General features: G+C 52.8%; 2 protein-coding genes across 4 annotated transcripts in view; both read right to left on the bottom strand.

Annotated features, from left to right (window-relative positions):
- LOC135972145 (microtubule-associated protein 2-like) overlaps positions 1-24987 on the bottom strand; it is a 957474-nt gene that overhangs the window by 293482 nt on the left and 639005 nt on the right. The gene's annotated exons all lie outside the window — the stretch shown is intronic.
- The window catches only part of LOC135974426 (lanosterol synthase-like), a 35484-nt gene continuing 13164 nt past the window's right edge, over positions 2668-24987 (bottom strand). Inside the window, exons 2-7 of the mRNA XM_065562297.1 lie at positions 8996-9117; positions 8331-8427; positions 7189-7324; positions 4728-4836; positions 3760-3878; positions 2668-3184 (exon numbers count right to left, since the gene is read on the bottom strand). Of these exons, the coding sequence (XP_065418369.1) occupies positions 3122-3184; positions 3760-3878; positions 4728-4836; positions 7189-7324; positions 8331-8427; positions 8996-9117 (646 nt within the window). The 3' untranslated portion in view covers positions 2668-3121. The remainder of the gene's footprint in view (positions 3185-3759; positions 3879-4727; positions 4837-7188; positions 7325-8330; positions 8428-8995; positions 9118-24987) is intronic.

Below are 24987 nucleotides of genomic sequence, written 5' to 3'. Positions count from 1 at the left end.
AATCGCACCTGCCCTTCCAGATGCACGGGCGCCTCATTGTTCAGCCCAGATGAGCTTATCTGGCATTATGCAGGGCGGCTGCTGCCTCTGTCTAGCAAACAGCAGCGCTCACAGCAAAACTAAATGGAAGTCGTCAGTGGGCTTGTTTTAACCTCCAGCGCCTGCTTCCACAGTCCTGGTGGGCTCCTTGCCCCGCAACCTGCCTGGCCCTCCGACTGTTTCCAGCCTGGATGCTGGTGCCCTTCAATCCTGACCTGCAGCCCCCCTGTTGTCCCAGCCCTGGGCTCCCCACACAGCCCTGTCCATGCCCCTCACTCCTGACCTGCAGCCCCCCTGTTGTCCTAGGGTTACCATATTTAAAAAATTAAAAAAGAGGACACTCCACGGGGCCCTGGCCCCGCCCCTTTCCCCACCCCGTCTCTGCCCCAACTCCACTCCTTCCCCGCCCCAACTCTGCCCCTTCCCCGCTCCTTCCCCAAAGTCTCCACCCTAACTCTCCCTCCTCCCTCCCAGCCACGCGAAAAGGGCTGCCCAAGCGCTACCGGCTTCACGGTTTGCTGATCAGCATCCAGACCCTGCGCCCCCGGCTGGCGCTTCCCCAGCGCAGCTGGAGCCCGGGAGGGGAAGCGCCCAGCCGGGGGCACAGGGTCTGGAGGCTGCCCGGCAAACCGTGAAGCCGGTAGCGCTCGGGCTTCGGGCAGCCCCCTTGCCTCTGGACCCTGCGCCCCCGGCCGGGCACTTCCCCTCCCGGGCTCCGGCTGCTCTGCTCCTCCCCTGACTCTTCGGCTCTGTTTAAGAGCCGAGCTGCCCGAGCGCTACTGGCTTCGGGCAGCCCCCTTGTCTCCAGACCCTGCGCCACCGGAGCAGAGCAGCTGGAGCCCAGGAGGGGAACTGCCCGGCCGGCGGCTGGGGTCTGGAGGCAAGGGGGCTGCCCGAAGCCGGCAGCGCTCGGGCAGCTCGGCTCTTAAACAGAGCCGAAGAGTCAGGGGAGGAGCAGAGCAGCCGCGGGCGAGGAAGTGCCCGGCCGGTATTTTCCCGGACATGTTTGGCTTTTTGGCAGTTCCCCCCGGACAAGGGTTTGATTACCAAAAAGCCGGATATGTCCGGGAAAAAACGGACATATGGTAACCCTATGTTGTCCCAGCCCTGGGCTCCCCACACAGCCCTGTCCATGCCCCTCACTCCTGACCTGCAGCCTCCCAGCTATCCCAGTTCTTAGCCTCTCTTGAGTAAAGAGGTACAATGTGGAGATTTGTGTGGCAATGCTGAGAGATGGACAAACATCCACTGGTGTCTGGGAGGAATCGTTTCAAGCATTCACTTCAATCAGGCCTTCAGAAGGGCTAGCCCACGGCCCCTACAGCGCACTTCTTCATTAGCAGCTGAAGACACTGAGCTGCAGGAAGTGGGACAGAGAAGCAGGCCTGCATGGCCTGGGCATGGGGGAGCAGCACGCAGCCCCTTTCCTTGCTGGACACTCAGCAGGGGCCAAGCAGCCGTTAGTGCTCGGTTCTAGCCCCCAGCTCAGGTAGCAGAGGGGCTGTCCGCTAACGTAGGGCCAGAACCGCACAGCAGAGACAGGACAGGATGGGACTCCTCCCCTAGACTCCACCCCAGAGGCGGAAGGCCGGAGCGAAGGGGCTGGGCACGGGATGGCGGGTGCAGAGCACCCCCCAGAGGTGCAGGGGAAGCAGCTGCCCGAGAGCACGGACACACACTGCTCCTGATACCAACCCCTTCTACCCTCAGCCAGGAGGAGGAGCAGGGACGGGAGAAGCTGCTGCTGTGAGCCGCACAGCTGGGCCAGGGCTGGTCCTATGACTATTAACAGCCTGGCAGCAAAGGGAGACATTGCAGGGGTGGCAGATCCCCTGAGGCAGAGCAGCCTGGCGAAACCCCCTTTGCAGTACGCACTCAGTCCCCGGGTGAGGGGTCCCTGCCCAGCCCTGCGAGCTGCCTCAGCAGCAGCGAGAGGGTGCCCAGGGTCCCTGCGGTCACTGCCAGGGCCACAGCGCCTTACCTGCATCTTCATGCCGTCGAGTCCCAGCCTGCGTGGAGAGAGAGCACATCACTGCAGCAGCCTGGGGAGCGTGGTGCTGTCCCCATCCTCCCGCAGCCCCCAGGCGTCTAACACTGCTGCTGGGGCACGGAGTACTGAGCTTCAGGGGCAGCCTTGCAGCAGGTTCCCCGGGGGCCCTGGCCTGCCCCTTCCCAGCCTGACTGGGAGAACTGGAGCGAGTGGGACTGACTAATAAGGAGCCAGTGTCTGGAGCTGGCTGCTGATCAGTGCAAGACCCCCCCGTTCGCATGTCCCCTGCACAGAGCTCCCTGCTCGTGGGGCCTACGCAGCGTGGTGGCCCTGGGGGCAGAGCGGGGTCCCCCATGGCTGGTCTGGGCAGCAGGTTCCCTGCTAGGGCCTGGGGACTCCCGCGCGGGGCAGAGTGGCTCTCTCTAGCTAAGCCCTGCGCTGTCTCCAGGGCTAGGGAGGTTCATGGGCCTGGCCTTACCAGAGGTAATCAGGGATCCTGGAGACATGCTCCTGGAAGGCTGGAGAGCTCTCCCTGTTGCCCGCCCTAAAGGGCTTGAGGGGACAACAATGGTCCGTCACCCAGTGTGCTTGGCACCAATAAAGACACCGAGGGGAGAAAGCAAGCCATGTTTATTTCAGAGCTCTGAAATGGCACTAGGAGACCGGCATGTCTCAAATCCAGTGCAACAAATACAAACAAATTTTACCTTTTATACTCCAAACTGTTTGCATACATCTCTTTGTCTGGCTGTTCCTCCTTACCCCTCCCTTCCAGACAACTGTTACAATAAACTCTACATAAGCTTGTGAGAAAACTTTCTCAGTCTTTGCGACCTTGGATTAGACGCCTGCAAACTAACTACCCCGCTTCTTATCTCTATTATTTCTGCTAGTGTGAGTGAAACTGCAGCCATCTGCTAAAAAGCTGACATTACATTTCTGCTTCAGCCTACTTCAGAGCATGTAAACAGTTAGCAGAGAAGTAGGTGAGAGTTCCCAAGATGGGGTTTGGGGGTTCAGATAGGCCCAGAGCAAAAGAGCTTCATCGGCACTTTTGGCCTTCCACTCTCCCGAGTTACCTGGTAGCTATGCCTAGTGGACCCCAACATCCCCATCCACGTACCAGCGAACCAGCATGTTAATGGTCTTGGAAATCTGCCGAGAGAGAAGGTGTCACTCCCCTGCAGAGCGCAGTGGTGTTCGGCTTGGGCCTGCACCGCATGACCTGACCTCGTGACCAGCCCCAGAGCAAACCCCAGGCTGGGGGCTGTCTGCAGGCGAGCGAGCACGTCTACATGGGGCTCTGGTCACAGAACGGACCCCTTGGCATCCCCATGTCCGTTCCCCATCACAGGGCAGGAGATCACTCTCCAGCCACGGCCTTCCACCAGCTGACTCCACACCCCCCAGCTGTCCCCAGCAAAGACTCTGCAGAGGGGGGCGTCTGGCACGCCCAGCCTCCACTGCCATTGTACAATGTCCAAGCGGTTGCTCACGCTCTCCTCTCCCACCAGCCTGCTCATGCCCTTGTCATCCGCCATGAACTCTCCTGTGTGCAGAGCCCAGCACAGCAGGCCCTGAGCCTGCCTGGATTGCTGGTTCCTATGGTTACGTGCCAGCAGCAGGGCATCTGTGCAGAGCTGGGGAGTCCCAGGCCGGACTCTCCCGCACCTGGGCAGGAATTGGAGCCAGCTCCGTTGATTCGTTGGGAACGGTAACGAGCAGCCTACCGGGCCAATGCTGATGGCCTTGGTGAATCTGTCGTCAGCCTTGATGTGGTCGTACAGCTCCGCGATGGCTCGCTGCCTCAGCCGGGCGCTGTGGTGGGCTTCGTACACGTTCAGGATGGCTGAGACGGGAACAAGAGAGACACAATAAGGAAACTCTTACCAGCTGCCTGGTTCCAACTCCTGTGCGAGCAGGGCCTGGCCCCGAGCCCCAGAGAGCTTCCCCCATCCCTTCCCCAGCTGGCCAGGGCTCTGGGGGGAGCAGGGCGAGAGCCCCAGGGACACAGCCCCAGAACGGTCCACACCTGGACTGAACCCTGGTTGTTTCACCTCTGCTCAGCCCGAGACAGGACCAGAGGGAAGGTGGGAAGCTGCTGAGTGGGGGACAGAACCTGAGGTATTAAGATTCACTCAGTGCCCCAGCACACAGCCCACGCTGGACTCAGCCTCCGCAGACACCTCAGAGACAGAGTGTTTGGAGTTGTTCTATGAGCCCTGATTCAGCACCAATGGCACCAGACAGTCAGGATGGGCCTGGGTTCAGCCTCCTCCAGCGGCAATCAGCACAGAGCCCAGCGCCTTTCCTACGTGCTGGACCCAGGTGGCTGCTGCTGGCTCGTGGCCGAAGTGAGCGAGCCAATGCCGCACACAGATTGCCCTCATGCCCACTGGGCAGGGCAGTAACTGTGGCACCATGCTGAGGCCAGGTGGGCACTGCTTTGTCAGGCACAAGCATTTCCTCCCGGGTTAGTAATGTACAGTCTTGCCAGCTTCTGGTCCCTGGCCACTCTGAGATCCCACGGGCAGGGCAAGGCTGACAGGAAGCTTGGGGGCTGCACTGGGGTTGGATGTGAGGCTATGGGGCAGCTCTCAACTCTGCCAGCGACTCACGACAGTGGGGTCAGAAAACAACCTGCACGTTAACTATCCCCCGCCCTGCCCTGGCCAGGCCCAGCCAGTGGCCTACTCACCATTGGCGAGTGTGAGCAGCCAGCTGTGCGGGGTGTAGAGATCGCAGGCAGCCACGTTATTCCTCTGGGCTGGCCAGTCAATGCTGGAGTAGTCCTGGACGTACAGCTCCTGGCAGGGAGCAGGTGGGAGATTAGCCATCCGCTCACTAGCGCGCCATGGGAGCAGACCCAGGAGACAGCTGCAAGTGTCAGGCTGGTGGCGTTGGCAGCCAGGGGAGTACAGCACGGAGCACGCAGGGCAGCACCGGGGACGGAGGGCAGCGCTGCCTGGCCCGCTCTGTGGCTCCACACCAGCCACCGGGACAGGGCCCATGTGGGAGCTGCTCCCAGCACCCTTTGCTAAGGAGAGTTAACAAGAGGAGAAAGCACCTTCAGATAGTGCCAGAGTACCTGAGGGGGGCACCGGGGCCCCATGCGGCCTGGGGGGGCACACAGCCCGAAGGGGGGGGGCTCCAGGGCCCACACAGGCCAGAATGGGGGGACCATGCTGGAGCATGCTCATGCAATAGGGAGGGCTTAATTCTGGCTGGAGGCCTGTGTGCAGGACTCCACCCCACTCCAATTCACAGCAGGGCTCCCGGAGCCCAGTGGGCAGGGAGAAGACAGCCCCTAAGGCGTAACTCCCCTTCAGGCCTAGGGGTGTCAGGTGCGCAGCCTGAGACACCAAGTCTGATTCGCAAAGGGCAGGGCTCAGCGCTCTCAAATCAGACCCCTCCCACGGGGCTGACGGGGCCTCCCAAAAATCACTCCTCCCTTTGGAAAGTGCAGGCCTTAGGCATTGTGAACAAGTGTGTGGCAAGTACCTTGCCGTGGCATTCACAGGGAAAGCCTGCTCCCTGCACGACCCCAGACACTCTGCCCTTGGCTTTCCTTCCTACCTTGCCCTCCCAGCTCTCTCCTTCCTTCCCCAAAGCCCACCCCAATTTCTGCCCCATAGGGCTCCCTCCACCCCTCCCATCAGCCAAGGTTACCAGCACTGTAAGAGCATTAATGCGGCACCTACATGGGCTGTTTAAGGCGGGCACTCCCAGGCCCCCCGTGACTGTCCTCGCCACTGAGTATCAGAAATAAGACTGGCAGGTGACTGGTAGAAGAACCTTCACAGGGAGAAGATACCAGGTACCGAAGGGCGGAGAAAGGCAGAACAAGAACCAGTGGCTGAAGCTATAAGGCCCGAACAGTGAACAACGAGGGTGATCAACCACCGGAATGTGCTGCCAAGGGAACTGGCAGACTCTCCATCTCTCGATGTCTTCAGCTCCCGACCGGCTGCCTTTCTGGAGGGCACACTGTACTGCAGCCAGACACGTCGCTGGGCTCAGTCCAGAGTAACTGGGTGACATTCTCTGGCCTGCGTTACACAGGAGCCTGACTAGATGATCTACCGGTCCCTTGACGCGATGAATCGAGCTCTGGGTCGTCACGCAGACAGCAGGGCATCGGTTCCATGCAGCTCCTGTTTGGAAGGTTACTACTGCGCTTATGAAGGCAAAGCCTTTCCATCTGCTAACGAGAGCTGGGATGCTGCACAGAGGTAACATGCCAGTGGCCACATACCGACATCGAGGGGCCCAACCCAGCCCGGGCCAGTCGTACCTCAGCATGGGCCAGTCGTACCTCAGCCCTAAGCGAAAGGGAAAGCATGGAAGGACCACGTGGCTCACTCAAGTAACATCCCCCTGAAGGAGCAGAAATGCAGCCCACACTACGTCAACGTACAGAAGCATCAGCTGTGACAGGGAAGGCGTAAGGAGGCTCAGAGGGAACCAGAATGGCCAGCAGCAAATAGGAACTTCTGTAAGTCTCGGAGAACCAGAAAGCTGGTGAGAGTCGCTGGCCCTGCTAGATCAGCAGAGGGTGAGCGGAACAACCAGAGAGGACGAGACACTGAGCAGCAGGGTTGCTAAAGTCTTCAGGGGGGAGGGATAGCTCAGTGGTTTGAGCACTGGCCTCCTAAACCCAGGGTTGTGAGTTCAATCCTTGAGGGGGTCATTTAGGGATCTGGGGCAAAAATCTGTCAGGGGATTGGTCCTGCTTTGAGCAGGGGGTTGGACTAGATGACCTCCTGAGGTCCCTTCATATTCTATGATTCACCACAGAGAATGAGGGGAGATTCCCACCCCTGTGCTCCTCTTTGGTAACAGAGATGAGGGACAGAGGTGTCAGACACGGGGCTGCTGAGACATGGCTCAGGGCCGTCGCAGTTAGTGCCCAGGCAAGGGGAAGACTCAGAAGCTCTGGTGGGACAGGGGAACAAGGGGCTGATGTGGGGATCACATCACAACGAGCCCACAGGGATCTCCACCAAAGCACTGCCAGAGGCTGCAGCCCCTGGGATTTGCGCCCAATGAGGAGATTTGGGTCCATGCGACTAGCCACAGCTGGGCCATGGTGGGAAATGTCTCCAGGACACCGTTACACAGGGTGAGGAGTGGAGAGGGTGCTCAGGGAGTTCATTTACCTGTCTGAAGCTCTGGACAAGCTCATCCTCCTCGGCAGTCAGGCGCGTGGCATAGCAGTAGCTCATCGGCAGGTACACCTGGCGGCAGTGACACCACAGCGTGGAGGGGTGGGCTGGCATCCACGCCGGGAGCAGCCTGTCACACAACAGAGGGACGCTGTCGGCAGCGTGCGGGATGGAGAGTGGGGAGCCGCAGGGACACGGCACAGTTAAGGACAGGGGTGTGGGCAGTCAGAGGGGTAATGTGCCCAGGAGACACCTGGGGCCCAGGATAGCCGCTGCCTCAGCGTTAGAGCAGCCCTACAGGACAACGCACTGACCCCAGGCGATCGCTGCTCCATGCTCCTTGGGTGTGGGGGACCTGGAAGAGAAGCTGGAGCCCTCGTTTGGAGCCAGGAGACTGTCTCCTGCAGCCCGAGGACAGCGTTCTCGGCTTTCCCAGCAACCCAGCGAGGCTGTTATCCTGGACAGGGCCTCTGCCGACAGACTGCATCTGATTCCCTGTGGTTCGTGTTAACGGGGTGCGGAGGGAGGCGCAGGGAATAAACAGCCTCTCCAGCGGGGAACATGCCAGTGGACAATGCTGCCACTAATTTCCCTGTAATCAGCCAGCTGCCTGAACTCCCTCGCTTCACACTGCCCCCTGCTCCTGGCCCCACGGCCAGCTCGGGCACCAGCTGTCCCTGAGGGCTGGGGGAGTCTGCGGCACGCCCAGCTCCAGGATAGGGACAGCCATGGCATGCCAAATGGGGAGGAACCGTGTCAGGACCCAGCACAGGTTCAGCCCCAGGAGGGAGGGACTTGGGGAGAGCGCAACGTGTGGGTCTGGAGGCTGGCAGAGAGGGCAGGAAGGCTGGAGATCGAGCAGGTGGACCAAGCTTGGATGGGGGAGGGAAGGTCATCAACAGAACATCCCTCCCGCATCAGCCCACGCCCCGTGCCAGGAATGGTGCCTGGTTTCCGTGCCCGAAGCCTCCTGGCCCAGACTGAGCGGGAGAATGGGGGACTGGTGCAGGCCGGGGATTACTCTCAGGTTCCTGGTGTTCGGCGTCGGGCTCTCTGCTGGGTGCTGCTGCGAGGCGACAGGGCTGTGGCTTGGGACTGAAAATCAATACACTCTGCAGATACAGAATAGCACCTACCACAGCTCAGGGAACAGCGTGTTCATTCCCTCCCAGCTGTAAACGTTCAAGACGGCCAGCCAAAACTTCCCCCAGGACGGGATTCCCACAGCACCCCCTGGAGAGACAGACACAGATCTGGGCTCTGACGGCAGCCACGGGGGCCAGGGACACGGACCCTGCCATGTGACAGGGCATGAACAGAGGCTCCTGAATCCTGGTCTGGTCTGGTTGTGTGGCAGGCCAGGGACCCTGGAGAGCGGCAAGCCGGTGCGGCGGGCACACAACGGGCACTACACACCGACAGACACAGACATTCAGAAACGACACCTGGGAAGCGTTTGCAACCAGTGAAGGAGCTGAGGTTTCACCGTCACCCCAGAAGGTAAGCGCGGCAGGGTGCTGGCACAGCAGGATGCAGCATGGGCTGTGACATGCCACACGTGCTGCGACAGCCAGGCCACGCTGGGAGAAGCTAAGGGCGGCAGGGCAGAAACTAACGTGCGAACTGCACATGCTGCCATACAGCCAAGGACAAGCCATTGCAAAGGTTCATGCCACTCTGGCCGCATGTCCCCTCGCCTACCACTCACCCCTTCGGAGCTGGGCAAGCCCTTCTCAACAGTCCCAGCCCCATGGTGCTGGGGGGAGGACAGGATGCCGGAGAGCTCCAGCCACATGCTGACCTTTGCTGTGGAGGTTGATCCGAGCCCTCACGAGGTCCGGGTCATCCGGCCCAACCCCCAGGATCCTCAGGGACGTGTAGTTGAGCGCTGTGCCAAACACCCTCCATTTGTCTTCCACGTGCCTGCCACATACAGAGAGCAGGGAAGTCAGACATGGCCGAGCGCTCGTGCAATCAACCGAGACTGGTTTTATTGGGGCAAACCTACCCAGGGGGTTAGAGCTAACTGAGCAAACTAACTGAAAAGCAACCGCCCTGGGCCATGCTGCTGGGAAAAGGGAACGAAATGCTCCCAGCCCCTCACTCTAGTGGTCTCCCCATGGTGAAGGAGGGCTCTGGTCACGCCACGTGCTGGCCTCCACGGCCCTGCAGCTCCAGCTCTCAGCATAGCTCTGAGCCGTTTCCCACATGTAAGGGAGCACCAGGCCAAGCTCTGGATGCTGCGGGAGAGCTTCAGAAGCACTCAGCCATGGCCTAGCCTGTCCCCGCTGAAGCCATAGGCAAGTGCTCTCGTCAAGGCAAGGGGATGCGGAATGACGCCAACACCGAGTACTTCGAACACCCACCGTTGCGTTGCTGTGTGATTCAGTACGGCGGCACTGCCGGAGCTAAAGTCACCCCAGAAATGCCAATGAAGCGGGGCTTGATTTGCTAATGAAATCAGAGTGTTTCCCTCCCAGGGGCCAGCTTGGGGGCTGGTGGGATTTCAGGGATTTTGTTTAATAGGTTGAAGGTGAGACACAGAAAATGAGCCAGTTTTGAACATTCTCCCTCGTTTCCTAGTACGTTTCTACCATGATTGCTTTGCCTTTCACCAAGGCCTCTGATCACAGACCCTCCTCCTAGAGACGGGAAAGACACTCTTCTCCAGTGAAGCCAAGACAGAATGCACATAACAGCCAGAATGCCTCTGCAGACCAGCCCTGACACCACCCCAGCAATGTTCCCAGCGAACAGGTAAATGGAATGAACATCTCTATGCGTATACGTTTATGCTGTTAAGAAATAGGCCTGATATTTTGCACAAGTGCCATCTGACTCCGACAGACTCGGTAGTACCTGCTGCTAATCCCCAGCACCCTCCTACAGTTGTAATGGCAGAATCGGTGTCCCCTTCGGCTCCAGCACCCCCACAGGCTCTAGAGAGTGCCCCCTCGGTGGGATTGTATCCGTTGATTACTGAGAATGTGGTAGCCCGTCCAGGAACACAGGATCGTGCAGCCCAGATTGTGCCAGTGTATTCTCATGTGCCTTTTAACCCAGTGCACCTAGCTGCCTTTAAGGCAGAAGCAGGGGAATTCTCAACAAATCCAAATCGGTTTATTTCAATCTTTGAAGGGTGTCTAGCAAGCCATAAGCCTGACTGGGATGATTGCAATATACTGATGAGAACCTTGTTGTCTGAGGTGGAGCGGAATTAGGTTATAGCCAAGGCTAAGGAGGAGGCACAGAGAAGGCATTTAAGGTTTTAAAAAGGAAAGCTATTGGACACCAGAGGTTGTACCGAGTAGAATCCTCAGAAGTGGGTGTGCTTGTCCTGGTTTGTTGCTCCAAAGCTCTGTATAGAAGTTATGTTACTGGAAGGGTGTATAAAGGCAATGTGTATGTGTTCATTGTTGGGAAAAGGTGTATGAGTGAGGAGTGGAAGGTTCCTTTGGAGGTTAAAAGTCAAGAAGGGGAGAAGGAAAAAGAACAGAACGAGTTAACTGGAAAATATAGCTAGCAAGCTCAGTCCAAAGATAAGATGCTGGCCCCATCCAAGGACATTGTTCACAGCTAAGACTTGGCTGACAACCAAGAAAAGGGGGGCCTGAATGTGCCCAAGCAACTATGAGATCTGCAAAATACTGCAAGGCATAAGGAGGACAACAGAAGGGTTAAAAAGCAGCTTTGCTGGACAGTATTGGCCCAGGGATTTAAAAATTCCCCCACTCTGTTCGGCCAGGCTCTGGCCAGAGACTTGGAGGAGTGGAATAATTCAGGCAGAGCCCTGCTCCTGCAATATGTAGATGACTTGCTAATTGCTGCCATGGGTCTAATCCCTTGTCTCAAAGCCACTGTGAGTCTCCTGAACTTTGTTGGACTCCAAGGATAGAGCCTAGCTCGAAGCAAGGCTCAAATTGCTCTCTCAGAAGTACAGTATCTGGGATTTCACATAAGACAGGGGGAGAGGCAGCAATCAAATGACAGAAAGGAGGCTATCTGCCAAGTTCCTATCCCTAGCAACCGCAAACGGCTCAGGGCATTTTGGGGCATGGCAGGCTTTTGCAGAATATGGATCCCAGAGTTTGGACTGTGGGCTAAACCTCTGTATGAATGTGTTAAGGGAGCGGATCATGACCCCTTTCACTGGTCCCAGAAGCGGACAGGGCATTGAAAATCTTGAAAAGGAAGCTGATGGAAGCCCCAGCCCTGGGTCTGCCGGATCTCTCTAACTCGTTCCAACTGTATGTGCATGAAAGGAAAGGGATAGCCCTGGGAGTGCTTACTCATTATTAGGCACCTGGAAACGTCCCGTGGCATAGTTCTCTAAACAACTGGATCAAGTTTCAAAGGGGTGACCAGCATGCTTGAGGGCGGTCGCAGCCACTGCCCTAGTGCTTGGGGAAGCTGAAAAACTGACACTGGGAGGAACTGTGCAAGTGTATATTCCCCATATGGTCCGAGCCCTGCTGGATACTAAGGGTGGTCTCTGGCTCACACAGGCTCGGGTTGCTCGGTATCAGGCAAAACTGTTAGAGAATCCTGACGTTACCCTGCAAACCTGTCCCTCCCTTAATCCAGCTACCCTGCTACCAGAGACAGAAAAGCAGGAACATGACTGTCTGGAAATCATAGATGCCCACTACTCCAGCTGCCCAGATTTAAAAGATCAGCCACTCCAAATGCTGACTTGGAATGGTATACGGATGGCAGTAGTGCCGTTGTAGATGGGCAAAGGAGGGCAGGTTATGCTATTGTGACACTTCATGATACCGTGGAAGCTGAAAGTTTCCCTGCTGGGACATCTGCCCAGCTTGCTGAACTAGTGGCCCTGACTCGTGCACTCGAGCTGGCAAAAGACAAACGGGTTAATATCTTTACTGACTCAACGTATGCTTTTGGGGTATTGCATGCTCATGCTGGTCTGTGGAAGCAAAGAGGAATGCTAACAGCCCATGGTTCCCTGGTTAAGCTTGGGTCTCAAATTCTCCGGCTGTTAGAGGCAGTACAACTCCCCTCAGCAGTAGCAGTGGTGCATTGCAAAGCCCATCAAAAGGAAGATCAAGATGTAACCAAGGGCAATGCCAGAGCAGACAGGGAAGCCAAGCGTGCTGCTACCCTGAAATCACCACCAGAGGAGAATGCCCAAATGCATGCCCTCATCCCATCAGTAGGTGAGCTTACAGCTCCTCAGTACTCCCATGATGACAGAAAACTGGCTGACAGGCTCGGTCTCTGGAAAAGGAGGGATGGCTTTATTCCACAGAGGGAAAAATCCTCCTGCCCAAGGGCCTGATCCGACCAGTGTTGCAGAAACTGCATCAAACCACCCACGCAGGCAGAGAGGCTCTTATCCAGCTTATGAATAAATATTTTCTAACCTCTGGACTTAAACCCCTAGCACCACAGATACAGGCTGAATGTTTAATCTGCCAAAAGAATAACCTCGACCAGGAGTAGCAGTATTGCCAGCCACCCTGGAACCTACCCCAGGCCCAGGATTGGTGTGGCAAATAGACTTTACTGAGTTTCCCAGGACCCAAGGGTACAGGTACCTCCTTGTCTTGGTGGATCGATTCAGTGGATGTCCCGAAGCCTTCCCAGGTCGTAACAACACTGCCAAAACGGTGGCTCTTACGTTTGTCAAGGAGATCATTCCTCGCTTCGGACTCCCGCAGTGGATGGAATCTGATAACGGAACACACTTCACATCTCAAGTTGTTCAAAAGATATCAAGTGCCTTGCAAATCCTCTGGAAGCTCCACACACCCTGGCGACCACAAGCCAGTGGAGTAGTGGAACGCACAAATCAGACACTTAAGCGACACCTCTCAAAGGTCTGTCAGGAGGCCTTTCTTAGGTGGCCTGATGCTTTGCCCCTTGTGTTACTCCATATTCGCGCTCTCCCCAAGGGCAGGTTAGGGCTTAGTCCCTTCGAGATTATATTTGGAAGGGCATGGCCTCTGAACGGTACACCAGTTCTGGCAGGAGAGTGGGAAATGCGGTGTGGTTTTTTGTCTCAGTACATGTGCTCTCTGTCTGCTGTTCTTTCTTCTCTTCACAGATACACCAAAGATTCACAGCCTCTTCTGCTGGATGCCCCTGTCCACTCCTTACAGCCTGGTGACTCCGTTCTCGTGCGGACCTGGAAGGACGAACCTCTCCAAGAGAAGTGGAAGGGACCCCACACCGTCCTGCTGGTCTCCCACATGGCAGCAAAGGTCGAAGGGCACAAGAACTGGATTCATCACTCTCGACTGAAAGCAGTACCCACTCCTGAACAGTGGACTGTCCAGCCTGCAGAGAAGACTGCCAGTGACGATTTGGGACTTAAGCTGTTATTCAAAAGACAGTAAGGGTCACTGGGAATGCCTGGTGATCTCTCTGAACAGCCACAGCGCACTCCCCGCGAGAACCCTGAGCATTGGTTCTGTCTATTCACAGTAGGCCGACCTAGCCTATGGTCCTGGTCCTTTTATTTCTTGATTTGTTTGGTGTCACTGATTCTTATCTTCTGGGCATTGGGGTTGTTGTAATCACAATATAGATTCAGGTTTAGGGTCTCTCACAACATTCCTTTTTGTCACAGAAGCAATCCTTCTGTTACCTACTGTTTCACCCACCTCGCATAAAGGATGGGGAGCTATCCCTACAGACATGGCTACCAATACCTATGAGGCCCTGAAAATTGCCTTTGCCCATGAGTTCAATCTCTCCCACTGCTGGATATGTGCCCAGACTCCCCACCATTCGACTGGATTGCCCTGGAGAGTAGTTCCCCAAAATTGGTCAGACTTTTGTCAAAGGTGGATGGTTACCAGCAGCAGCAGCACCTCTGACAATTTAAGTTGGGATCCAACTGTACAGCAGAAGCTCCTTATGGCCTACACAATGGCTCCTGGAATTCCCACTATAGTAGCACTCTTAAGCCCCAGCCTATTCGTCTACACCCTCCACCCACTGGTCTCATATGTTATCAGCAAGCCAGTACAAGTAATCATACCTGGTTTGCAGGCATTAGTAGGTGTAAATTTTATATTAGTCCTGGTATAAGTCTCACTATTCCTGTACTAAATGCCACCAGTTGGCAAACTGGCACTGCATTCTTTGCCCTTTCCCCACAAGCCACCCTACGGGACCTACAAGGTAACAATGGAAAGGCTAGTTATGGTGAAGCATTCTGGATTTGTGGTAATAGTGCCTACAAATGGCTTCCTCATGCTTGGTATGGTAGCTGTTACAAAGGCTATCTCGCTCCTCCCCTCCGTGTTCTATCCCAGGCTCCCTCAGGTCACCCTCGGTACTATCGATCCTTGAGAGCTACCATTGAACCCATCGGAGAAGGAGACAGGTTTGGAATGATATTCCTCCCTACTTATGGGGTGGGACGGCTAGCCCAACTCTACAGAAGACTTTCTAAATTTCTCACTCAGTTTGCCAATGATACCCTAGCCATAGAAAAAGGCATAAGCTCTGAGCTGTACCAGCTTCGATTGCTGTCTCTACAAAACCGCCAGGCCCTAGATTATGTGTTAGCCTCACGGGGCGGGGTCTGTGCCCTTATTGGAGAAGAATGTTGTACCTATGTCCAAGAGTTTTCACAGGATATTAACAAGCACATCTTGTCAGCCGAACAGGCCTTGAACCAGTGGAAGGCCCAGGAAGGAGAACCCACTATTTTTGATTCCCTTTGGGGCTGGTTACCTGGTCTAGGAGGACTAGGGGGAGGCATTGTTCACATCTTGCTCACAGGTGTTGTGATATGTTTTGTTCTTTTCCTTTTGCTAGCTTGCTGTAAAGTGCTCATACATAAGATTTGTACCTCCCATTCCCCAGAAGTTCCTTTATACTCTCTCATTGATGATCCCAATTGCATGGAACTTAATTGCATGTTGTCTTTAGAGTATGAGAAAACTCTGCCAAAGGTTTGTTGAGTGTTCTCAAAGGAGGGAATTGTTGACGTCACTAGACATAGCTACCAGGTAACTCGGGGGAGTGGAAGGCCATAAGTGCCGATGAAACTCCCCTGCTCTGGGTCTAAGTGAGCCACAGTAACTCCATCTTGTGAACTTTCACCTACCTACATGCTCACAGCTTAATGCTGAAGCAGAATATGTAATGGTCAGCTTTTTCTAGCAGACAGCTGCAGTTTCGCTCACACTAGCAGAACTTTTCGTGATAATGCGGGGAAAGGGGGAGGGAAAGGCCTAGTGCGTAGAGCTTGCAAGGTCGAAGATAAGCATGCGAACGGGAACTTTTCTAATGTACTGCCTGCTGTAACTGTTGTCGCGGAGGGAGGGGTAGGAAGAAACCAGAACAAAAGGCTTACTGAAAACAGCTTGGAATATAAAAGGGAAAACTTGCTTGTATTCGCTGCGCTTATGATTTGAGACATGCTGGTCTCCTGAGTGCCTTTTCGAGATCTCGAATAAACTTGGTTTGCTTCTCCACCCTGGTGTGTCTATTGGTGTGACGCACACCGGGCAACGAACCCTGTTGCCTCCTCGGGGCCCTCTGGGCCAGCAACACCCCTATAGAGCTGATCTATCACATATAGGATGACAACCTACTGCCTCTGCCATCACTTACTCCATTAGCTCAAGTGGCAGAAGTCTGTGCAGCGGATCTAAAGATTCATCGGCAGGGTTGGAGCCATGCGAGTTTCACGATGATTCCACATGACAGAATTTCTGGGGCAGTTCAATTTTGATTTTTACAAAAAAACCTGGGGAAATGCATACAGAAATAGGGTGACCAGATGCCTAAATAGGGGAATCGCAAGTAGGAGCAGAGAGGTTATTTTATCTCTGTATTTGGCACTGGTGCAATCACTGCTGGAATGCTGTGTCCCGTTCTGGGGTGCACAATTTAAGAAGGATGTTGATAAATTGGAGAGTGTCCAGAGAAGAGTCACAAGACTGATTAAAGGATTATAAAACATGCCATATAATCATCGACTCAAGGACCTCAATCTATTTAGCTTAACAAAAAGAAGGTTAAGAAGTGACTTGGTTATAGACTGTAAGTATCTACATGGGGAACTGTAGCGGGGTGAACACCGCTGCAGCCCTGACGGGGTTGGAAAAGCCCTGCCGAGGACTGGGGCTGTGTAGAGTAGCAAAACCCTGAGTGATTGGGGAAGTGGCTGCAGCTGGGACCACGCCCCAAACGGAGCCACTCAGCCTGATAAGAAGGCCAGGGCAGGCAGAAGCTGAGGAGTCTCCCTCTGACAGGAGAGAGAGACAGGCCTGGCTGCAGGGGGCTCACGGGGCACCTAGAGTGAGGCAGGGCTGGGGAATGGCCTTGGGGGCTGGGAAGCCCTAGGCCAGCAACTCCCCAGGCTGCAGGGCCTGGTCCTAGGCCCACGTAGGTATTGGGGTTGCAGGGTAAGACAGAAAACACAGATGGATACAACACACAGCCAGGAAGCACAGGTACCAATAAGACAATGATGACCACAGTGATAACCATTTGATAATATATTTAGTGCGTGTGAGATGCAGAGGGAGCTGCTGCTTTTCATAAGTTGCATTAATAACAATCAGTGTAGAAATAATTAGGAAGCACACGCTGTGACAGGTTGGGTCACAGAAACACCCTTGGGACTGCCACCTGATGTGCTGAGACTACCTCTGAGCCCATTTTCTCAGGCAGCTTGGGACTTCGGTACCCTGTCTTGTTGAGCCAGACAGACTAGCCTGCTGCAAAAACAGACCCAGGTCTGAACCACGTCTCCAAAAGCTGCAGGCTTAACTGAAAACAGCTTAAGAAGTGCTCCTGTCTCCAGCACCCAAATACCCAGTTCCCCATGGGGTCCAAACCCCAAATAAATCCATTTTACTCTGTATAAAGCTTATACAGGGTAAACTCATAAATTGTTCACCCTCTATAACACTGCTAGAGAGATATGCACAGCTGTTTGCTCCCCCAGGTATTAATTACTTGTTCTGGGTTAATTAATAAGGAAAAAGTGATTTTATTAAATATAAAAAGTAGGATTTAAGTGGTTCCAAGTAATAACAGACAGAACAAAGTAAATTACCAAGCAAAATAAAACAAAAACAAGCAAGACTAAGCCTAATACAGTAGGAAACTAAATGCAGGTAAATCTCACCCTCAGAGATGTTCCAATAAGCTTCTTTGACAGACTAGGCTCCTTCCTAGTCTGGGTCCAGCAATCACTCACATCCCCGTAGTTACTGTCCTTTGTTACAGTTTCTTTCAGGCATCTCTTTGGGTTGGAAAGACTATCTTTTGAGCCAGCTGAAGACAAAATGGCGTGGTTTCCAGGGCTTTTTATATTCTCTCCCGTGGGCGGAAACCCCTTTGTTCTCCTGTGCAAGATCACAGCAACAAGATGGAGTCTGTAGCCACCTGGGCAAGTCACATGTCTGTGGATGATTCTGCTTTTTGCAGGCCGACGTCATTGTTTACACGTTAGTTTGAATGTTCCCAGGAAAGCTCAGATGTGGACTGGTGTCTCCCAAAGTCCATTGTTAGTTAATGATCCATTGTCTACAGCCAAGCCCTAAGATACAACCGAATTTGCTCCAACCCCTCAGACAGAGACAAACACCTACAAGATCTTTATCAAGCATTCGTAAAACTACAATACCCACCTGGGGAAGTGAGGAAACAGATTGACAGAGCAAGACGGGTACCCAGAAATCACCTACTACAGGACAGGCCCAACAAGGTCAATAACAGAACACCACTGGCCATCACATACAGCCCCCAGCTAAAACCTCTCCAGCGCATTATCCACGATCTACAACCTATCTGGAAAATGATCCTTCACTCTCACAGACTTTGGGAGGCAGGCCAGTCCTCGCGTACAGACAACCCCCCAACCTGAAGCAAATACTCACCAGCAACTACACACCACACCACAGAAACACCAACCCAGGAACCAATCCCTATAGCAAACCTCGTTGCCTACTCTGTCCCCACATCTACTCTGGCGACATCATCAGAGGACCCAACCACATCAGCCACACCATCAAGGGCTCATTCACCTGCACATCCACTAATGTTATATATGCCATCATGTGCCAGCAATGCCCCTCTGCTATGTACATTGGCCAAACCGGACAGTCCCTCCGCAAAAGAATAAATGGACACAAATCGGACATCAGGAATGGTAACATACATAAGCCAGTAAGTGAACACTTCAGTCTCCCTGATCATTCTATTACCGCTGAAGTCTATTGCTGGAGAGGAGATTAAAGACAATCTAGGCATGGCACAATATCTTAATGAATATTTTGCATCGGTGTTTAATGAGGCCAATGAAGGTATTAGGGATACTAGCACCACTACAGAGGGGCATTCAGGATGGGGGATTACTGTATCCGAGGTAGAAACAAAACTTGAACGCCTTAATGGGGCTAAGTCGGGAGGACCGGACGATCTACATCCGAGAATATTGAAGGAATTGGCGCGGGAAATAGCAGGCCCGTTAGCGATAATATTTAATGAATCTGTAAACTCGGGGGTGGTCCCGTTAGACTGGAGAATAGCTAATGTGGTTCCTATTTTCAAGAAAGGGAAAAAAAGTGATCCGGGTAACTACAGGCCTGTTAGTTTAACATCTGTAGTGTGCAAGGTATTAGAGAAAATTCTGAAAGAGAAACTAGTTGAGGACCTGGAGGGTAGTGGCAATTGTGATAAATTACAACATGGTTTTACGAAGGGCAGATCGTGCCAAACGAATCTGATCTCCTTCTTTGAGAAAGTAACGGATTTATTAGATAAGGGAAATGCGGTGGACCTAATATACCTGGATTTCAGTAAAGCGTTTGATACTGTACCCCATGAGGAATTATTAGTTAAACTGAAAAACATGGGGATCGATATGAAAATCCAGAGGTGGATAAGGAATTGGTTAATGGGGAGAATGCAGCGGGTTGTATTAAAGGGTGAACTGTCAGGTTGGAGGGAGGTTACTAGTGGAGTGCCTCAAGGTTCGGTTTTGGGACCCATTTTATTTAATCTATTTATAACTGACCTCGGAACCGATTGCAGGAGTGGGCTGATAAAATCTGCGGATGATACGAAGGTGGGAGGCGTTGTAAATTCGGAGGAGGAAAGGGATATCCTGCAGGGAGACTTGAATGAGCTTGTGAATTGGAGTATCAGAAATAAGATGAAATTTAATAGTGAAAAGTGTAAGGTGATGCATTTGGGGATGACTAATAACAATTTTAGTTACAAGATGGGGACGCATTGGTTAGAAGTAACGGAAGAGGAGAAGGACCTAGGGGTTCTTGTAGACCGCAGGATGACTATGAGTCGACAATGTGACGTGGCGGTGAAAAAAGCCAATGCTGTCTTGGGATGCATTAGGCGAGGTATATCTAGTAGGGATAAGGAGGTCCTGCTTCCGTTGTACAAGGCGCTGGTGAGACCTCATTTGGAGTACTGTGTGCAGTTCTGGTCTCCCATGTTTAAAAAAGATGAACTCAAACTGGAACGGGTGCAGAGAAGGGCCACTAGGATGATCAGAGGAATGGAAAAGCTGTCGTACGAAAGGAGACTAGAGGAGCTTGGGTTGTTTAGTCTGACAAAGCGAAGGCTGAGAGGGGATATGATTGCTATCTTTAAATATATTAGAGGGATTAATACAAGGGAGGGAGAAGAATTATTCCAGCTTAGTACTAACGTGGATACCAGAACGAATGGATACAAACTGGCCGTGGGGAAGTTCAGACTTGAAATTAGACGAAGGTTTCTGACCGTCAGAGGGGTGAAATATTGGAACGGCCTACCGAGGGAAACAGTGGGGGCGACGGACCTGTCTGGTTTTAAGATAAAGTTAGATAAGTTTATGGAGGGAATGGTTTAATGGTAAAACATAGTAGTCAAGGAAAGCCAAGCAATGGTGGGTAAATAGTATAATGGCTAACAGGGATCAGGATGGAGACTCTTGCCTATATGCTCGGGGTCTTACTGATCGCCACATTTGGGGTCGGGAAGGAATTTTCCTCCAGGGCAGATTGGCTGAGCCTCTGGAGGTTTTTCGCCTTCCTCCGCAGCATGGGGCAGGGATCTCTAGCAGGAGGGTCTCTGCCGATGGAAGTCACTAAAAACAGGATTGGGGACTTCAACAGCAGAGTCCAGGGAAGGGGTAGGGACGGTTTTATGGCCTGCAGCATGCAGGGGGTCAGACCAGATGATCATAATGGTCCCTTCTGACCTTAAAGTCTATGAGTCTATGAGTCTATTACAGATTTAAAAGTCACTATCATTGAACAAAAAAACTTACGAAACAGACTTCAAAGAGAAACAGCAGAACTAAAATTCATTTGCAAATTTAACACCATTAATCTGGGCTTGAATAGGGACTGGGAGTGGCTGGCTCATTACAGAAGCAGCTTTTCCTCTCCTGGAATTGACACCTCCTCATCTATTGTTGGGAGTGGACTACATCCACCCTGATTGAATTGGCCCTGTCAACACTGGTTCTCCACTTGCGAAGTAACTCCCTGCTCTCCATGTGTCAGTATATAATGCCTGCAGCTGTGACTTTCACTCTATGCATCCGAAGAAGTGAGGTTTTTACCCATGAAAGCTTATGCCCAAATAAATCTGTTAGTCTTTAAGGTGCCACCAGACTCCTTGTTGTTTTTGTAGATACAGACTAACATGGCTACCCCCTGATACTATTCTATACTTAGATTCACCAAGCCAGTAAAACAGCGTCTGTAATACCACGCTGGTTACCAAAAAGACAAAAGCTATTTCCTTTAAGCCATGCAGCCTTTGGCTCCCATCCAGACTGCCAAATCTTGAATAGTGAGAGATTACTAACAATCTTATTCACTGTACTTAAAGTTCTACCAATCCAAGGGACGAGACACACTGCTCATCAGGTCAATGAATATTTCAGATCTCATCCAAATACATGTTGACAGCCAATCCTTATTAACTAAATCGTTTACAGCCAATCCTTATTAACTAAATCTTAGATTTATTAATAAAAAGAAAAAAGAAAGAAGAGATTTGCTATGGTTAAAAGATCAATATACATGCATATCTGAGTATGTGGCCCCCACGTAAATGCAATTGGGCTCAGCTCTCCTGTTCCAGTCCAGGTGCACCCTACTTTGGTGTAATGAGAAGGGTGGGGCTGCCCCTGGAGCAAACCCCGAGTCCCAAGTCCGGTGAGAACTTAGGGCTAGTCGACACTAGAAGGGCTACGTCGGCGCAGCTGCTCCAATGCCACTGCAGCACGTCTGGGGAAGATGCTCTATGCCGACGAGAGAGCCCTCTCTGCTGAGGTCGCTGTAACTTACGTCACTCGGGGGCTGGCTATTTTACGCCCCTAAGTGATGTAAGTGATATTGACTTAAGTGGTAGTGTAGACCTGCCCTGAGAGGGAGAGTTGAGGGCCCAGAGCAGAAAGGAAGAGAACCCAGAGAGTAACGGCAGCTCAGAGGCAGAGCAGAGCTGGGCGCCGAGCTTTCAGGGGGGCTGTCCCTGAAGGGGGAGCAGTCAGTTCCCCAGCGGAGCCAGAGCAGGCTGGTGAAAGCTGCAGACAGGCAGGCAGGGGGTCACCTACAAACTTCCACAGGCCAGAGAGCCTAGAGAGGGCTGAAGGCTGAGAACAGCAGAGGAAGGTGCCTGCTGGCTCTCTGAACCAGAGACCTGAACTCAGATGGCTAAAGGTTGGGGAGTGATGCAGGGGTGTGTCCACTGATGTCTCCAGGCAAGAGATGGAGCCCAGCCTGGCAAGGAAACAGGGTGGAGAAACACCCAAGCTAGAGGGTCTGGGGTGAGGTGTGGGGAGAGACACTGGAGCCAGACCTGGAAGCTAGGATGGGGGAGAGCAGCCAGCGCTGCACCTGGGCGCTGGGGCGTGGTAGAGATACTGGAGCTGGACTTGGTGCTGGACTGTTGGGACGAATGTACTGTTTGGGCTGCACTGGGGGGATTCTGGTAAGAAGGAAACCCCGCAAAAAGGGCTATTGAAATACTCTGAAGGCTGAACTGAGTTTATCTGAGGAATTAAGATGGAAACTGAGGTGGTGGCCACTTGTGGGGCTGCCCTCAGGACACGTGTTTACAGCCAGCTTTACACTAGCCCACGTAACATCCAGTCTGTGCACCGAATGAGGCAGGGGTCCTGTGCGTAAGATAAGATGTGATCATGTAATTAAAGACCATACCATAATGCATGCACAGGGGTGACAAATTAAAATTGAATAGAAAACAGTAGATCTGGCATTTCCCAACTTCTGAGTGTTTGACTTTGCAACCTAAATAACATTCTTTGAACAGTTTACACTGTTTGAGTGTAATTTCCTAGGTGGTTTTTTTAAGAATGTAAAAACTAAACTAAAAGTCTATTAAATACAATTGTTAACACACACAGGGCATTATCATTGGGGTTTGAACCTTCAGCACTGCAGCACACTGCTACTATGTAAGCTACAGGACACGCTGGAAGCAGGAGAAGGCTGTTTTCCCAAAGGGGTGTTTGGATTGCTGGGTCTGGAGATGGTTGGGGGGAAGCCAACTTCAGCCAAGCCAGGCTCTCTCCCTTGTTCTGCTCTTGTGTGTTACATCAAGGAGCTCTCCACTATCAGAAATCTTCTCCCTGCATCTGTACTTGTAGAATGTGATCAAGTCACCTCTAGACTGAGCTCCTTTAGTCTCGCATTGGAAGACATATTTTCCAGCCTCAGAGCAGTCTTGTGGCTCAACTTGGAACCTTCTCCAATTTTTCAACATCCCTTTTAAAGGGTGGACTCTTAAATGGTCTCAGTGATGCCTTATGCAGAGGTAATAGCACCTCTCTACTCCTGTTCATACTTCTCCTGTCTATATTTCCAAGGCCTGTGGTAACCATTTTTGGCCCAGCATTATCGCACTGGTAGCTCATTCACTTGGTTTCCTCCATGACCCCTAGTTACTCTTCAGTAAGTCCAGGACACAGTGCCACATCCTGTAATTGTATCCTACATTCTTTCTTTGTTCCTAGATGTACGACCTTGCATTTGGCTGTGTTAAATGCATGTGTTTGATTGCGCCCAGATTACCAAGGCTGAAAGTAGAAATCAGCTAAGTTAACACTAGAAATAAGAAATAAATTTGTATTAGTGAAGGAAATTAACCACTGGAACAGCTCACCTAGGGATGTAGTAAATTTGACATCACATGGAGTCTTTAAAACAAGATTGGATGTCTCTTTCTAGCTCAGTCACGGGTTACTGGGGTTGATACAGGAAACACTGGGTGATATTCTATGGCCAGAGTATCTTGGGCCAAAGGTTTTTTTGCCAGTGAGTTGTCACACATCCAGCGTGCGTCTCTATCAAACACATGAATAACACAGGTTCTTTCAGTCTTTGATCATTACCTGCACTTTGGTCTCTGGTGTCCCGCTGACTCCACCACTCAGCTGGGGTGATAGGAGTGTGGAGGCAGAATTGTTTGTCAGCCTAGAAGTGGGAGGAAGGGTCTCCTGTCCTCGGCAGTGCCTTGCATTAGCCAACAAAGAGAAAGAAGAAGAGCTGACAGGTTCCGAAAGGACCCTAATCTAGTCCTCATTAGCCAGAAGACCCGTGGCCACAACTCAAGGCATTTGCAGGGGTCGGGGTGGTCAGAGGGTGGGGAACAGGGGGGTTGAATGGGGGCAAGGGATCCTGGGGGAGCAGTCAGGAAGGAGGGGGGTTGGATGGGGCAGCAGGAGGCAGTCAGGGGCAGGGGTTCCAGGGGCGGTCAGGGGCAGGGAAAAGGGGTGGTTGGATGGGACAGGGGTCCCGGGGGGCCATCAGGAATGAGAAGAGGGGTTGGATGGGGCAGCAGGGGCAGTCAGGGGCAGGGGTTCCAGGGGCGGTCAGGGGACAGGGAGAAGGGGTGGTTGGATGGGACAGGGGTCCCGGGGGGCCATCAGGAATGAGAAGAGGGGTTGGATGGGGCAGCGGGGGCAGTCAGGGGACAGGGAAGGGGGGTGGATGCGGCAGGAGTCCGGGGGGAGTCAAGGAACGCGGGGGGTTGGATGGGGCAGGAGTCCCGGGGAGCGGGGACGGGCCACGACCCCCTTGTGGGGTGAGGAGGGAACCGGTTGTTCAGATTTTGGCAGCTTATCACTGTAGGGCCCCTCAGGTGCAGACTCCTGGAGTCTATTCTATTCCAAGAATGACAAACCCTATTGGAACTGCCTTCTTACATAGGAAGATAATACCCGGACTGTGTTTTCTTATAACTACTTTATAAGAACACGCTTGTTAGTCTCCCTAATCTTTTCTGCGATTGTCTCTGCAATGAGCTGCAGTCACCATGACAGCAAAATGTCACATGGAAAAGAAAGACATGGTAGCTACAGGTTACAGGCACCCTATAAGCATTCTCCTTGCTCCGAGACAAGTGCCCTTATTTGGACAAGCTAACCAGCTCCTGGGAAATTCTTAAAGCTCAGGTCTATTATTGCACAATCCTCCATCAATATAACAGCCCTACTACAAGAATTTCTTGATTTACAGCCTGGAATCACACCCTACTCTTTGAGAAATCCAACTTCTACATCCTTGCTAAAGAACTTGCTAGCATTGCTCAATACAGCACAGAGAGGATCACGTCTTCTTTATAAGAACCTGCTTGTTAGTCTCCCTAATCTTTTCTGCCATTGTCTCAAACTCAGCCTCCTTCCCTACCGCCCTGACTGAACAGCAATTCTCATCGCCATGACCACTGCAGTCAATCTGTACCGAACGCCAGGAAAGCCCCTGGGCTCAATGGCTTTGGTAGAGGATACGTTAAAGGGTGTTCTGAAGATGTGCTGAATCC

Source organism: Chrysemys picta, chromosome 11 (assembly GCF_011386835.1).
Source record: "Chrysemys picta bellii isolate R12L10 chromosome 11, ASM1138683v2, whole genome shotgun sequence".
NCBI lineage: Eukaryota > Metazoa > Chordata > Testudines > Emydidae > Chrysemys > Chrysemys picta.
Note: the sequence above shows the minus strand (reverse complement) of the source record. Positions and strands in the feature narration are given on the sequence as shown.